The sequence below is a fragment of the Pieris rapae genome, chromosome 4 (assembly GCF_905147795.1).
Source record: "Pieris rapae chromosome 4, ilPieRapa1.1, whole genome shotgun sequence".
Lineage (NCBI taxonomy): Eukaryota > Metazoa > Arthropoda > Insecta > Lepidoptera > Pieridae > Pieris > Pieris rapae.
In genome coordinates, this window is record NC_059512.1 from 6,589,632 (window position 1) to 6,607,451 (window position 17,820).

At 31.1% G+C, this 17,820-nt stretch overlaps 1 protein-coding gene across 2 annotated transcripts; it reads left to right on the top strand.

Moving 5' to 3' along the window:
* The first annotated feature begins 2,507 nt into the window (after window positions 1-2,507).
* LOC111003042 (integral membrane protein GPR155) lies at window positions 2,508-17,681 on the top strand. Of its 2 annotated transcripts, XM_045634771.1 has the most exons (16): window positions 2,508-2,649; window positions 2,816-2,931; window positions 3,017-3,306; window positions 3,409-3,710; window positions 3,934-4,055; window positions 4,322-4,487; window positions 6,710-6,937; window positions 7,843-7,995; window positions 8,497-8,668; window positions 9,836-9,994; window positions 11,318-11,332; window positions 11,853-11,979; window positions 12,549-12,738; window positions 13,861-14,036; window positions 14,810-14,935; window positions 15,281-17,681. In XM_045634771.1, the coding sequence occupies exons 2-16, from the start codon at window positions 2,840-2,842 to the stop codon at window positions 15,471-15,473; spliced, it is 2,511 nt and encodes an 836-aa protein (XP_045490727.1). In that variant the 5' UTR covers window positions 2,508-2,649; window positions 2,816-2,839; the 3' UTR covers window positions 15,474-17,681. The 2 variants fall into 2 exon arrangements, with proteins under 2 accessions (XP_045490727.1, XP_045490728.1); XM_045634772.1 differs by lacking the exon at window positions 11,318-11,332.
* The last annotated feature ends 139 nt before the right edge of the window (window positions 17,682-17,820 follow it).

Consider the following 17,820-nt stretch of genomic DNA (forward strand, 5'->3'; position numbering starts at 1 on the left):
GCTACTATTTGTTTCAATATCAGATTTAATGATTGGACTCAATGAGTTAGATTTGGTTTTCTTTCAATAAAAATAGTCTACTGAAGAATTGGCTGTATGGGCCAAGTTCCCTTTGCCTACACAGAATGGGTGAAGAAAAGAAAAAACAAGCTTTGCTCATATTCTTTGCGGTTGGCGAATTTTCCAAAAATTTGTTGCACAAAATGAGTAATTTCGACGATATTTTATTTGAATGAATACCACCCGAACGCAGTATAATTGCACAAAATGCTTCGGAGAACAATTTATCGGAAACATATAAGTCGCTACATATCTTCGTGCAACGAATTTATTCCGTAGAGAAAAGAGAAAAAAAGCAAATAGTTTAATTAAATTGCTTAATTTTTTCGCAACTGTATTAAAAATAGTCGTTCAGTACACGTTCGGAACCGTCATTGAAACTTGTCCCGACTGTCAACCCTCACCTTCGGCTTCGCCTCGGCTCGGGTAGACATTCGTCGGAACTCGTTGCAATGACAGGCTTTCCGCACTTGTAATGAAATATACTATTATCAAATTCAGATGCCATTTACCATTTCTTCATATGGTTGTAAGCCTTTTTAATTTAATTGAAAAACAGCTTAGTAAAAATACATAAAATTTTGTTAAAATCAGTAAAGTGATTCTTTTTTGACTCATTATACTTTGTTTTTGAGAGTTAATTTAATAGATTTGCACATAAACCTTAAAAAGTGCAATTTTTCATTGTTTCTTGTGTAAATTCCGGTATATAAAGCATACCATTCATTGCTCCAGTTTTTTGAAAAATATTTTGACAAGCAAAAAATATTGACTGTGAATTTGTTTAAATATTATACTATTTAAAGCTTAATTTCGTCGTGTTGTAATGTCTTAATCCAATTATATATGCGTAATCTGTATTATATAGTTCATCATCAGTTCTTCTTACTGCTTCGAAGGTTAGCAAGGATGCCAATTTAGGGTTGTCCCCCCTAATTTAGCGGTAACAAGATACCCAGGCGGTTTTTAAGGGACTCGTAAGAATTCAACAAAATCAACCAATTATGCGATTAAAAATGGTTTTAACTCAAAAATCAAAAATCTACTATATTTGAAGATCGAAATAACAGCAATTTCATACCACTTTAGTGTATTTTTAACGCATATTTGAAATTACCTTTATAACTGTATACAAAATACACTAATACGTATACAAAAACTTTTACTTTATGGGTTCTACCTCTAGTATTTGAATTTTGAAGTTGGTCTTATCACTTGTTCATTCTTTTGGTTTAAAGATATTTATTCTGATAATAGACAATAGTAAGTTACTTGAGAACACTTATATGCTAAAGATACAATTATCATGTGGTGGTGGTGGTATAACTTGGGTGGACTTCATTTCCGTAGATTGGGATCACTTAATATGATGATGGCCTTTTCATCTTAATTTAAAAATTTATAGCCTGCCTGCACTTTTCATATTTTGTGGAAGTCTATTATACCGCAACACTCCCCCAACGGTCAATGTTTTTTTTGCCGTAATTGTTCTATACCTAGGTAGAATTTAATTAGGCGTCATGAACTGCGCTTCTGAATTTCATTTATTTTAGTGAAAGTAGGTAATTTATCTTAGTGTGTATAATATAGTCACTTAAAATTTTGTAGATTAATAAGCTGGTATTGTATTGAAATAATTGTTTTATATTCATGAGTTTTGTTTTTCTGTAGATTTTTTGAGTAGAAGTGTGGGTAGTGGAAAAGCAATTTAAGTACTTTATTTTGAGCAATTTGAAGATGTGATAATATGTAAGTTTAGTCCCGGCTCCCCAAATTTCAATAAGGTAAAGAAGGTGTGATTTTGCCAAAGAATTATAAATAAGAAGACGGACTTTACGAGGAAGGCTTCAAACTAGGTACGTGTCTAAGGGAACTTCTTAGAGAAGATAATTTTGTTATTAAACGATTAATGTGCCTTGTCCATGTTAAGTTATTGTCAATGTATAATAATCCAAGATATTTTTCGCTTTTCTTTTCAATTAGAGGTACATTATTTATTGTTATAGACAAATGTGGTGGAATTTTATATGTTTTAGGTTTAAAAATTAAATATGAAGTTTTAGCAATGTTAATATTTAGCAATTTCGACTGTAACCATAAATAAAGATGGTCAAAATCTTTTCGCACTTGAGAAATTATATCATGCACAGATGAACCAGCGTAAAGAAGACAGGTATTATCCGTATACAAGGTTATATGTCCATGGTCGGATTTGAGTTAAAAACATGAACAAATTTAATTTACCAGATAGTAATATAAACATTAAAAAAAACAATCCCATTTTATTCAGTTTTACCTACCCTACCCTCTTCATTTCACTCATAAAAAAGTACGTAGATCTGCGAACTTTTCCTATACAATTATTACTAAATTACAGAATACGGAATTTCTTATCTGGCCCACGTAATTTTCAAAATCAGAGTTGGCAACACTGAGCATAGAGTCTAAGTTCTAACACAACTCATAACTTGGTACAAATTAATCCGAATCAAGTTTAATTAATTTAAATTCAAAATCAATTTTAGTTCCATGGCTAATAAGAACAAATAATTTTGAAATATTGATTTTATTTTATGCATAAACGAACATGTAAGAAAATAAGTTGAATATTTTAAAATCATCTTTTGCAAGGGACTAGTCTATTGCCCTATTAGACTTGCATTCAGTTTTGCAATAACAATAAATATCTCAAAGAAGTATTTCATGCTTGGTGTTCGAGAATTTTTAAATATTACTTTATAATTTAATCTTCCAGTGTTTACCTCGCAATTACAGCACAATGGATAATTCTACTTCTGCGATGTTAATGGATCCTGTAACCGATCATTTGTATCCAGCTTTATTTCAGTGTTTCACTATCATTGTGTGTGGGTGTGTATATTGTGTAAATTTTATGAATAATATATTTACTCCATACAAGACTTATTTGAATTAATCTATTACTACTTTGCTCTAGATATCTCGCTGGAAGACTAAATGTCGTATCAAAATCGGAGTCAAAGGGTATTGCTACATTTGTAGGCACATTTGCTTTGCCTTCTTTAATATTTTTATCCCTTGCTCGTTTGGACTTTAGTACAGTGAATTGGAAGTTTCTCATAGCAATTTTGCTAGCAAAGGGGCTAGTATTTTTTGGGGTCATTATAGTGTGCATACTTGTATCTAAACCAGTGAATTTGGCACGAGCGGGAATATTTGCTATTTTTTGTACACAGAGTAATGATTTTGCTTTGGGATATCCAATCAGTAAGTACATACAATAAAAACTGAAACACATTTCATATTATAAACAGGATTATATCTCTTTTATTATTATTAAATGACTATATACATATGATTTAATTTCAGTTAATGCAATTTATGAGAAAACACATCCTGAATATGCTCTTTATTTGTATTTGATGGCTCCAATTTCTCTGGCTATATTGAATCCTATAGCTTTTGTGTTAATGGAAATAAATAAACAAAAAGAAATAGAGAGGTCAGCATCAGACTCCAGTCAGAGGAAAAATATAAGTAAATGGAAAATGCTTTACCAAATATTTCGAGGTGTTATATTAAATCCAGTGTTGATAATGACTATTCTGGGTATAATTGGAAACATAGTATTTAAACATAAACTTTCCATCTATGTTGAAGGTTTATTGGATGTGAGTGTCATTTCCTATTGTATTGTATTCTGTGTGCCAGTGTTTAAAGCCGTAAGATAAAATAATCACAGTTTAATAAATTTCAGTATTTATTACATTACCTATACTAAAAGACCATTTTAATTTGTTTAACTATACAGACTTTGTTTTCAACATTTATGAGTTATTCTTGTTTTATTGATCATGATATGACTTTGATATTTCATTGATATAATTATTTAAGGTATTTGGGCAATCCTTCTCAGCATCTGCTCTATTTCTCTTGGGTCTTCGGATGGTTGGTCAAATCACACGGTTAAGAGGATCTGCACTTGTCTTGCCCTGCGTGCTAATTATGGTTAAATTGTAAGTTCTACATTTAAAAATATCTAAAATAATTCCTTTATAGAGCTTTCATACTCGTGAATACTCTAGTCATATTAATAAATGTATTAATTTATCCTTCACAGTGTTTCAGCTATTTATGGGTACTGGTGGTGTTTTATAATACCACATGCATTATAGGTGTTAAACTGTAATGGTTATAATTTAAAAAAATATTGTTTTCTTGCATAAGCACACTATTGCTAATGACCACATATCTCTTACCTTTATAATTCTGTAATTTGCAGGATAGTACTTCCAGTGGTAATGCGTGAATGTGTTAGTGGATTAGATGCAGGTGTTAATGTGACTGACACACAGTCTCTCTCGACTTATGCATTTTTGTATGGAACAATACCAACTGCACCAGCTGTTTTTGTCTTCTCTAACTTATATCAACTGGAAATTGATTTGGTAAGAAATACATTTTTTTAATTTATGTCCCGGGTAATACTTTAGTGTAATAATGATTTTACACAACCTACTAGAACCTTTATTTTTTTCAACTCAGAGCCTAGTTGAATCCCTTTATATATTTAAGTCTATTAGTATTTAATATTTATTTAGTAAACAATTAAGGAGAATCCATAGAACTACACCCCACAGCTCTTGCTAAAATAAAAATTGAATATGATAATGTGTTGCTTTATTTATATTGAGTTTTTATATGGAACACATATGTATAAAGTTTCCTATGCATATTACCTATGCAATCGAGTCTTTAAAAAATACAAATTTATTTAATTTTTCCTAGCATAGTGTAATCTGAGTTTATTACACACTAGGTCATTTTCATCTTAAAAATTATTTAAAAATTAGTTAATCATAAAATTAAACTACTAGTCAGTCAGTCATGTGACCTTCAGTATATGTGTTATTTAAATCTTAATAAAAAACATGGAAAAGTGTCAATAACTTTTTATTTTTTTATTTCAATCAAGCAATGAAACCAGTTTGGCCACGTTTTATAACCAGACTAGCAAACTCGGCCAAGCTTTGCTGTGGCTAAGGTTTTTGGTTATAATATTACATAGTAGTAAACTATTCAAGGGAAACGGTAGGAGAACTTATGTGAAAGGTAGAGAGCTTGTGTAAAACGTTACATTTAGCACAGCGCCATCTGTTAGAATTGTATCAAATAATAAACAAATAATTTGCAATAAAATAAAATTGCGACTATAATATTAAAGATCTAAGCTATCTTATTTCTTAAGTTGGACCAGACTGCTCACGGTGCCAATTTAATTTAAAATCGGTTTAGTAGTTTAGGCGACCATCGCGGACAAACATCGTGACAGGAGATTTATATATATTTAAACAGATAATATATTTTAGCTATAAACAAAAAATCTGTTGTTACAAGATTTATGTTAATGCATTAGTTACATTAAACTAATTTTCTTACATTATGCTAATGAACTATTAATGGCTTTGAGCTTATGTAACAAGAAACTTAAGCAACATCCTGTTTTTCTATATTAAATTGATATTTATACTTTTTAAGTATTATTTATTTGTAGGTCATTAATATTGCTGGCGTCACAGCTTTTTATGTAAAATATATACGTAAATCCTATTCTCTCAAATTGCTCTATTTAATCATAGGGCAAATTTTAAGTCTGAATTATATATATTTAATAAATGCAAATAACATCGTTCTTTCCCTGATGTCAAATTCAATTTAACTTAGCCAAATTGTTGCTTCAAGTAGCATTATTGTAGCAACAGGATATATTTAATTGATTTTTTGAGAAGGTGTCTATAGACATACAGACGAAGCTATTTAAGAGAGATACCTCTATTTTCTTTAGCCGGCCCATACATCTACAATAGTACAGCACAATATAATTGATTTTACAATATTAATAGGAGTGTAGGGATAATATTGAAAAATTGCGCAATCGTTGAACATAAGTTTGAGCGATCTGAAATTTTATTGCGCAATATGTATTCTTTGTACTGTGTATTAGTATTGCGCAATATTTTTTCAGTTTACTGTTTCGGGCGGATGCAGTCATAACTTAGTCGTCAGACATGTTTCTCTCATGAAAATATTGACGTACATATATTGGTTTTTCAATCTTATTGCTAAATATTATTGAACGTTTGGATTCAAAGAGGGTATTCAATATTGCACAATAGAAATATTGTGCAAAATTATCCGTCTCCAAAACTAATGGTTTTTTAATGCTATTTTTAACATTTATTGTTTTTTATCGTTGGTATTAGAAAATATAATTACATATTTATATCTGTAGGTTTCTCAGTGACACCGTTATTTTCTGTATCTATAATTATAGTTATCAAGCAGAAAGAATTGTATGTTTGTAATAAATTAACTCAAAAACTACTAGACCGGTTTCGTAGTTGCTTCAACTGTAGAATGTTCTATTACTGTTAACATGGGTTATATTTATTTACAAAATATTGTAAAATATACTCATATTTTACAATACTGGATACTTATCCAGCAAGGGCTTAAGACAAAATGGCCTATTTCGTCAGGGAAACGACTTTATATGGGAATGACATTATCACACGCTTTGTCTGTTTGACCATATTCTCCTATTTTGCCTCAAGCCTCGGGTCGCCGCTAGAACATAAATATTATTTATATTGCAATAAATCCATTTCAGGTAGCGTCATCTATGGTGATATGTACGTTTTTATCCGCCCCAATGACTTTCCTGTCTGCTGAAGTTATAACCATGAACAATGATTATGCAGATAAAATAATAGCGTTCCGATTTGATATATCCATAGTAGCTTTGATAGCTGCTCTTTGGGTGCTTATTGTCTTTTCTGTAACATGGAAATACAAAAGGATGCCGCATCGACTGACACTTTGCTTGAATTTAACACAGGTAATCAAAATCCGGTATTTTGTTGCATATAAACGCCTTTGGATAGTGCTCAAGTAATGTTAACCAAATACAATGGCATAGTAATGATAATTATAATACAATTATATTCTCGTCTACGAATGATATCTAATTATTTATTTATTAGTATTAGGTACTCCCTTATTCAAATTCGAGTGTTCAAGTATGTATTACGTAACGAAAATAAGAGGGGGGGATAAAACGGTACGATGCGGGCGGGGGGTTCAATTATGCGTTTTTGTTAATATTCTTTCCGACTTTCCGATAATTTATAAGGAGTAATAAGTATCTGGGTTGTAACGAAACGTTTTACTATTTGGTAAAGAAGAACGTTACGGCGCGTTACATGGGGGGGGGGGGGGAATCTCTCTCCCTAATACATAATAATGCCAGATGGAATCAAAATAAGAATAAAAAATCTTCGTAATAGTCGATGGATTTCTTTGAGCGTCTAATCTGTTTCTCTATCCGGGTTGTAGTACAACTGGATTGTTATTTTTTTTTAATAGCAGTTCTACCATAACGCATGCGTAACACATTTTAATTTTTACAAATTTATTTACAAAACCCCAATTCAAAAATTGTTCGATTGAATACTGAAACGTTTGGACATTATATGAAATGTGTCTCGAAGCTGAAAATGAAATACAATCACAACTATGCTATAGTTACATTTTGATCTTGTACTCGTGAATCTAACTGCCGAGTGAGTTAATCAGTTTGTACAATTTAGTCGTATATAGATTTCGTGGTTTTATCATTTTCGTTAGGTATATTTTTAGCATACTTTTTCTACACGTGACATGAAAAAATCCATTCTGTATGTATACTCAGCGTACGTAGCGACTATAATGTAGATTAAATTGCCTACCCTATATTTTTTACAGATATTATTGGCTATAAGTATAATTTGGGGCGGGGCCGAGAAAACATTTACACCCACCTGGAGTACGATAACTCAGCAATCGTTGCAGATGTTTAGTGTTTATTCCTGCCTCCTTTGGACATCTATGCTCTCTGTGGGACTGTTTATGTTGGAGGTATGTGAAGTGTGCACAATATTTATTTTAGAAGAAACAAGAGACTATAGTTTAATTTTTATAAGTTTCATTAATATTTTTCTTAAGTTTCGTAATTTATATTGAAATTAAAAAAAACAACATCGCTCCGTAAATAAAACAATCTTATAATTACTCTTTTACGACTTTATCGTCAACGATCAATTCCAAAGAGTTTTTATCACCAAGAAGTTTTTATTGTAATTTTTAATAAGGGGATTGACATTTCTAGTGTCAATTAGATATTTAAAGTTTTGCTGATCTGTGGTCGCGCCATTTATACTTTCGCAAAAACGTAACAGGGTTTTTTTAACCTCGTGTGACGCTGTTAAAGCACATTCTTCTAACACATATTAAAGGAAATTCTACTGGATTTTACTTTTCTCTCTAGAATTTTAAATTATAGAACTAAATAACAACATTTTACTGTTTAATAGCATTATGTATGTTTTATCTAGTATATATCTTTGTTTTCCTGTATAGAGCCGTGGTCCATGTTTCGTGGTCACCCTTTGGCCCGTACTGGCGTTCGTGGCGTGGGGCGCTCCCGCAGTCATGGTAGCAGCTCTGCTGATCACCAAGCAGGCTGGGACTAGCATCAATGCTGATGCATGTGACGCTATTCGGCTGAGCGTCCTCTTCTTTTGCATTACGGGTGAGATTTTTAGGTGTAGTGTTAGGTACACAAAGGCAGTCTATATTTATCTTATTGAGTATGACAATACACACTTTTTGGATAGAAAGGTTGTATATATATAATAATTGTTATTTCGTCAAAGACATTCCTATTTAAGCGGAATATAAATACGTTGCGGTCGCAATGTGACCATAAATATGTTCTGTAACTGTGTGCTTTGATATTTTACACTACGTTATTTTTAATGGATCACATAATACTACTATGCTTTAGTTATATTTTCCTTTTTACTTTAGTACCTAGTCCAGCCGTAAATTCTGTAATAGGTATTATTAACGTTTATACCTAGATATTTATTAAATTCTTGGAAACAAATATTCCAATCCTGCAATCCTATTTTCTTTAACATCTCATTCCATATTATAAATTTGATATTGAACACGAAAACGAATGTGAAATGGCACGAAATCGAAAGAAGTTTTTATAATAATATACAATATAATAATTACCAGGCGAAATTTTTATAGGCACCAGCCTCTAACCAAGATGATTAATATCTGTATTCCTCATAAGTGTGTTCCTCATTTCATAAGGTTATCTTTATGTTGTAAAACATAATACATAATTGACGATAAAAAACGGTAGCTATATGTACTAGCCGCGCCCGTTGATATTGCGATGGAACCTTGTCACAATAACGGCTGCGTGACGTCATACACCGCAGAATAGTACAGACAACAAAAAAGTTAATAATAATAATATTCATTTATTTATAATATAATAATAATATTCAAATATATATATATATATTTATTTATTTGCTGAATGTAGGTGAACAATCTGTATCGGTAATCTCCTTTCACCTCACACGTGTAGCCACCTCTGGTGAACAAAGTTTATAATCTAGGGTTATATTATATGTATAAGATACATATATTTATAGATATTTAATTATAAATATATTTTATTATATTACCAACTACTATGATAAAGAAAATAAAACAGGATAACGAAAATAAAAAGCAAAAAAACACGTTGTAGATGTACTCAATAGCCGCGCCAGTCGCAATATAAACGTACATGTTATTATGATTTCAGAAACGGACAGTAAATGTTTTTTTTTCTTTAGACGTCCATAGTCCTGCATAAATAATAATTTGACTGAGAATTAAATTGTCATTCCAGTGTCAACAGGCTGTTTAATCTTGTACGTGAGGTTCCGACGCCGCAGCGCTCAGTTCTCGAGTCTCACTGATTCCCCTATCACCTCGCCGCCGGATGAATCCACCAGCTTGGTGGAAAACGCTGAACCGACATCCCATACGCAATCCATATCCAATAATAGTATGTATCAAGAATTCCTAAAGAGGACATTTTACTTTCTCTTACAATGTTTTATCGGAGAGTAATCGATTCTTGTAAAGTCTCTCATAATAATTATGTGCTTGAAAGATTTTCGAATCTTTATGTTCAAATCTTTATTTACCAATGGAATATTCTTTGTCTCTCTTACTCAATGCGATTACCCGTGTACATTAGGCTGATCACCTACTTGTCAAAATATTAAAGAAACCAATGCCGTATAAGGCCAAGACCCATTCAGTATTGTAGCGCTTAGATTATTATTATTTAGATTCATATACAATTATTTATATTATTTCGATAATATTAACTAATTTTTGAAGTGTAACTTCTTTAGGCGTATGAGTGTAAATTTTTTACGAAACGTCACGAAGATGTGCAGCGTTCTTGCGAAAAAGGAGAGAGCGAATGAATGAGAAAGGGAGAGAAAAATACGCACTATTAGTTGATGTATTAGTTTAGTGGTTAAATCTTAGAACTAAAGATGACAATTCAGTCGCACAACATCTCGTGCAGTAAACTTATATTTTTTATTAATTTATATTATCATTAGCACATATACAAATGTGTAAATAGTATGAATATAGATATACAAATACATATACTGATACATGATCATGTATTGGACCTTTTACTTAGTAATAATTAATTTACAAAAAAGTTTCACTTCTGACATGTGTACTTTGTACGCATGCACTTTTTGTTATATTACCGAGTATTGCATAAATGCCGTGATGCTACCAGCCACACCCCTGCAGCTAATACATATTCGTGAAAAAATGGTCCGTCTAGGAGACCCTTACAACGCATTTGTTTATATTTCGTACAGTTACTTGATGGATTAATTAAGTTATTTTATGGCAACATCTTGGCGGTTTCTACACATTTGGTTGGAAATGTAATTTATGTTCGTGTCTAATTTTAAAAATTAAAACTATAATTCACTTTGAACTATTGATTTTATGGGAATGGTTCTTACTTTTAAACTTCTTACTTTATACTCATAGCTAACTTTTAGAGCCTGTTTCACAATGCCCGGATAAGAGCCAAATAAGCTATTTATTACTAATTGGTAGGATAAACTAGTGTTTGTTGTTGTGTTAGCGCTATTCGTCACGAAACGCGATGTTTCTTATTCGGAACTTTTATCTTCCGAATAATTTGTCTTGCATAGCTATTTGGTACTTTATCCATACATTGTGAAACAGGCCCTAAATCTAACAATTTAACCCATATATAAGCACCTTTTAATTGGGTCTCTGTACAGTAACTATAACTTATTAACCACTATTTTTTTCTATACAGGCACAGACGAACAAGGTAAATTAATCTTTTTTTTATACTGTATACTAATATTAAAATTACTTATCAAGTAATTAAAATATCATTTAATAAATAACACGGTTATAATTATTTTCTTGCTGATATTTATGTATTCCTTTTAATATTGTAAGCGTAAAAATTTAATCGTGGCTTTTTGTATGACATTTGTAATTAATGTAGCTTTTTATAACTATTGCTTATTTTTATTTATGCTTTACAAAGAGCACTGATGTAGCATAACATAGTAATAATACTTCTAATAATGGAATAAATAGGAGTTTGCTAATATTTAACGAAATACATTGGTTAACGGACCTTTTTAATTGTCCTAAAAGTTCTATTATTTGTTAGTGCCTATAGTAGTTTCTATATCATTTCTTGTAATTTTTTAATATGTAATTTCATGTTTGGTTTTTTCTTTGTTTCGTCTGTAAAGTATATTACTTATTGTTCACTCTTGTCTAGGGTCACCTGTTAAGGCAGGAGTGTTATTATAAATAAATAAATAAATTTTCAGGGTGTTACGGTACTATAACGGCAACTCCATCTCCAAACAAAAATTTGGCATGTTGCAATAATGACCCGAACTGTGAAAATGGGAATATAAATGAGGGACAGGATATTGAAGATATCGGTAATAATAGGTAAATATTTTTTTCTATCAAAATACTGAAACATAGTCCTTGTATATAAGGAGACATCAAATCTTAATATATATATTTCTTGTGTGCGTGTGTATGTGACTGAACTCCTCCTAAACGACTGGACCGATTTAGACGAAATTTTTTGTGTGTGTTCAAGGGGATCTGGGAATGGTTTAGATTCACAATTTTGTCCGCTGGACAATGTTTATTTAATTAATTTTCAATTTATTAGTTGTTGTTGATTTTGGAATGTTTTACATTGGATCCGACAGACGGCGCTACCATCGCAGTGTCAAATTTTAAATAATATTCGAATTTTAATTTTAGTCTGTCTCGAAATTTTAAAAAAGTTTTGTTATCATTGTGTTATATCGTGTGTGACCATGTGCTGGATCGTTAGATATTGTCATAACATTTGAATAATAATTTTCATCAAAATGGCTTATTAAAAATTGAAATTTTGAAATTAAAGACGTGTAGACAGGACAACGTCTATCGGATCCGCTAGTTAATTTATATTTTTTTGTTTTTTTTTTGTATATTTTTCTGATTGATTCATTAAATATTAGCAAGGAATGTGCGTGCCCGGCATCTCAAAAGGGTCGTTGTACCACCTCAGAAACCTGTCAATACTTGAACGCCTTGGATCAGGCTGCCAGCGCCTTAGGTCTTGTGCCACCAGAACAGTCAAGAGGAAGAGGTGGACAGTTATTGAAACACACTGTTTTAATCATCGCTTATAACCTCACTATGTTTATTGTAAGTATATTAAAAAATAATATTTGATCTATAATTCAGATGCGTTAATATTAAAGTATTTATTTTTGTTGTCAAACGATATATTTCATAAATATTTGGTATATTAACAAGCCAGTGAGCTAGTTTAATTCATTTTATACAGTAACTAGCGACCCGCCCCGGCTTCGCACGGGTTCAATGCTGATACTAAATACACTACAGAAAATCTGTGAACGTTGTACATAAAAATGTGGGTTATCCGAAATAAGAGATGGACATATACGATCACTTTTCTATAGACCTTTTCAATGTGCACAATACTTACCTAATAAAACTCGTAGGGTTCAACCTGCGTTTGCAATACAAACGGAAAAAATGTAATTATTTACGATATCACATTAGAAACCTCAAAAATAACAGTACTTCTCCACTATTTAATGGATGTTATTATACATATAAACCTTCCTCTTGAATCACTCTATCTATTAAAATAACCGCATCAAAATCCGTTGCGTAGTTTCAAATATTTAAGCATACAAAGGGACATAGGGACAGAGAAAGCGACTTTGTTTTATACTATGTAGTGATAAAAAGGTTTAATGTAAGTATTTGTATGAATTTTTGATTTTGAATTTAATATTGAAGTATGGGATAGAGCTACTTATATGTCTCTTACATTAGTCATATTTCTATAGTGGAACAGCATAATGGGCCTGACATATGTCGTTTTTAAGAATACATATACCGTTGAACATATGTTATTTGCGCTTTAAAAAGTCCATTGGTACACGGCTGGGTTTCATTATCAAACTGGTATACATAGAGACTATCGCAATTGTTGGTACTAAATTCAGAGTTAAGACTTATTTATTTATTTGGAAACAAAACAAAAAAACAGATACATCTTTACAATAAAAAAAATACAAAAATGTTTAAAAAAAACTAAGCTCTTATTATGACTCGGGTCAAAATCCAAATCGGTTTTAACATACAGAAGTTATACATCTCTAAATGTGGACTCTGTGTCTGAAACAAAAATAATAATTATTATAAGACTATTGTATGTATATTAAACAGCGCTGTTATTGGTAGCCCCAATTCTTCGCCTTTTTATTGGAAAAAAGTAATAAAGACTATATACAGGGCGTAACATTTACAACATGGCGAGTACTGCGTAAGGACCAGGCGGGAGTTTTCATAGAGATACAGTTTCTGGACACGGCAGCTGTATATGGGCAAGCCCTTGTTATGTTTGCCCTCTTTGGCCTTGACCCAGAAGAAATATTTGTACCAGCTGTTCGGTACTTCAAGAAGATGTGGTAAGTGATCTATTTACGCGTTATATAAATATTTTAAAGCTTTAATGTTAACAGCGTACAAAATTAAAAAAAAAATTCTACGTGCGTACGTGCAAGTCTGTGGCTAAACAACGTACAGAAATCATCGCCTAGGAAGCTTCTGTGCCTTTGGAAGGAGTTAGACTGGCTTAGTTAGGCAGGACTTTACGTACAATGGACCTATTGGCGTCTAAGTGCGGAAACAGAGTCCACATACAGATAACCGATCTACTAACGACTAGTCCGACTGGGCATTTATTAATTTAATTATTATGGAAATATTACTTGGTTTTAAGAGTGAAATAATTTATAAATCGGTTCATAGTTTGAGTTTATTAATCACATCTTTCCTCTTTATTACTAGTGTAGATAAATGATGTATGTATGTACCGTCACATATATAGCTTGCTACCTCTAGGTCTTTTAAATGTCGCGTATGTACACACTAACAAATTAGCCGCTATCATATATTGTTTTAATTCATGATAACCAATTGTCTTTTTTATTTTATTTATACTTATAAAAATATGTTAAAGGAAGGAATATACGTGTGAAAATAACATAAACAGAACTTAAAGTGGCACTCGCTTACAATTTCCTCACAATCAATTAGCCTATTAATAGCAACTATACTATTAATCCAATAATATAATAAAATGAAATTTGATATTAACTAGTCGGTACATAAATTAACTGTGTAATTGCTTTATTTTGTAATGGCAACACAATTGAATTGATTTCTTTTTAATTTCCAGGCACGGGGCAGACACTGTGATACTGCCCTCAATAGAGGAATTAAGTTTTGAAACTAAACATGTGTGCGATCAGTTTATTACGCATCACCTTGAACGCTGTAAGGAAGCCATCGCTAAGGATACACGGTAAACTATATTTTTATATTACATGAGAAATCTCTATCACTAATTAACTGATTATACAAATTATTCCGATACTGATGATTAGTCTATCTGTTATTTTATATCTGCTAGTAATTATAAAAACAAGCTTTCTTCTTTTATTTTTAGCCATTAGTTAATAAAATAATTGAAAATGTTTGCGAAAAATATATATTTAAAATTCTATAAAAGTAATACTATTTCCCCAAGAACATTATAAGATTTATCATACAAATGTATTACGTCATAAGCGAATACTATGTCGAACTCACGGTAAAGTTACTAACATAGTTTGACATTAAAAATGAAATTCTATGCCCTTGTTATAAGATGGCGCATGCGCACCTACCATGGAGTATTTCGTGGGTCATGCTTAGTTCGTTGGTTAGTCTCCACCGGACTGGCAGCCGATGAACACGCCGCTATTGTTTACGGAAGACATTTACTAGATGGCAGACTTATATCACATATTAATAAGGCGCATCATTTCACAAATTCACCATTGCTCTATACATTTGCATAGACTATAATCGCTTAGTAATTTGATCTACCAACTTGTATACGGACATAACTTCTTCAAAAATGGAAATAATTTCATTGATTACTTCTAGACCTTTTAGTATCGCGAATATGATATTGAGAAAAAAATGTTCGAGAGAACAACTATTAATTTCGTAAAGTTGGTAATTCTAAATTAAGCTTATGACCAAACCATATAAAGAAAATTGAAAAGAATAATTGTATTCTTAACGTAATTTATGTATATTTGCTTGAAATATCTTATTTTTCTATTAATATTTAAAACGTATTTTGCTCAAAAACATTTTATTAATCGTATGTATTTCAGAATAATGTTTCTTGATTTTACTTAAGAATATTTGCCTAAAATGTGACTCATTTTTAACTTCTACTTAATTTTCTTGCATCTTGCACCTAGTCTCAGGTTGTTTGGGTTTGACGAGATGGTAAATTAACCCGTTCTTATTACGCAACCGAAATATTTTCAGGACTAGTGTCTCACGTCTATATATATTAGGTGTGACAATATAATATTCTCAGCACAACAAAAACATTATTTAAAAATTAAATATTTCAAGTCAAAACTGTTTACGACGACATCGTTTAGAACAACATACCGGTTATATTGACAAAAATCAAATGTCCCGGCTGAATTCTTGTATAAGGTACTACAACAACCTCATCGTCTGTTTCAACTATCAGATTTTACGACCAAATATGAGTAGTCCCTTCGATGTCGTTATAACAGATTTTGACTGAATAACATGTTTTTTCATTAAGCTGAATCTTCTTGACTGATTGTTTTATATTTATTGTACAAGTTTGCTGTGTTAAAGACGGGTGATCGAGCATTTAGATACACCATTATGTACTTACATTATGATGATTTTTGTGTAGTATTTATTTTGTTTAAGTCCTTAGTAGAGATGGGTAAATACCGCGATGCGTATTTCCGCCTAATTACCGAGCCCTTGTTGCAAATTCGTTTTTCAAATGTCTAAATATTCGAACGTTTTTAAAATATGATATAGTCATTTTACATGTACACTTCAGCAAATCTCAGTCAATTGTCAAAAGGGATACTGCAGTAAAGTTTAAATTTTCTCAAAATAATTCCCCATGTTACCCAACTCTACTCATAGTGCTCTCTATTTATAGTGAATCATATTCCATAATAGATTTAAGTTTAACTGTCGGTTTTGTAAAATGTGGCATTGCACCGATAATAGTAGAAACTTCTGTTTTAACCGGTGTGAACTAAGCTACACTTGAATGGATAAGTGGTCCCAGGTAATTCGGACGCATTGCTACATTCAGAATGAGTTGCTATTTCTCAATTAGAAGATTTTTGACTATGTTTCTATTGTGCTTTTGTATGTGATTTACAATATTAATTATCATAGATTGAACAAAGTCACAAAGATTGGTTGTAGTATTAAGAACAAATTTAGTTGCATTAGTTACATGCCTTGGGTGCTGTGAATGTTTACTTTGAGATATTTTATGAAAGTAAAGCCTGTACCCTAAAGTTGAAATAAATTAATTCCCAACCAATAAAGTAAAAATCCTCGCCATACATATATAACGCCATATAACTAATTTAGTCAAATGAAAACTATCTTTAACTCATATTTAATTACATATTTTAAAAATATAAACAATATGCTTCCCTAAATTAAAATTATTTAGTATAATATATGCATGTATGTAGGTGTTTTTAATGTGTATTTATATACTTGCTTTTAATTTAATCATACTTAATTAAGGACCCCTGAGAAGGCATTTTATTTTATTGGTTGGGCTAATTATTGTTTTTTTTAAACATTAGGATATTATTTTTGAATGATGGTATATTTTTATATTAGTTACTCTTATTGATGAAATCAATCTCATTGATAACTTTTTTGTATTCACTTTTAATTTATTTTGCACTTGTGGTATTTTAAAATATATATAAGAATATCACTTTTTTTTCTAATAATATCCGTTTGCTTGAGAAAGCATTTGGTAAATATAATTATAATATTTTAAGAATGATGATACTTATAGGAATGTTGCATCAATTGTGATAAAAATATGGCTGTTATATTTTGCTTGTTATCATATACCATTGAAATTATAGCCTTTGGTAATAATTGGTACTGGAAAAAATATAATCTTTGTTGTCTATTTATCAAAGTATACAAATTATAATGTGTTGTAGCAAGTTGAATTATGTTTTATTTTCGTCTTTTTTCGTCAGTTGGGTGGATTATATATTTGGATTGGTTAATATTATCAACTTTTGTTTATAGACTATTTCTTTTAAGGAACAACTTTCAAAACAGACATTCCTCAAGTAGACACTTTAC

What these genes read in the sequence shown, in the direction of transcription:
- LOC111003042 (XM_045634771.1), top strand. Translation starts at nt 2,840, where the DNA reads ATGGATAATTCTACTTCTGCGATGTTAATGGATCCTGTAACCGATCAT. An exon ending in ATGTTGAAGGTTTATTGGAT is followed by an intron (nt 3,711 to 3,933) that starts GTGAGTGTCATT and finishes TAATTATTTAAG; the next exon opens with GTATTTGGGCAATCCTTCTC. An exon ending in TGGGACTGTTTATGTTGGAG is followed by an intron (nt 7,996 to 8,496) that starts GTATGTGAAGTG and finishes TTTCCTGTATAG; the next exon opens with AGCCGTGGTCCATGTTTCGT.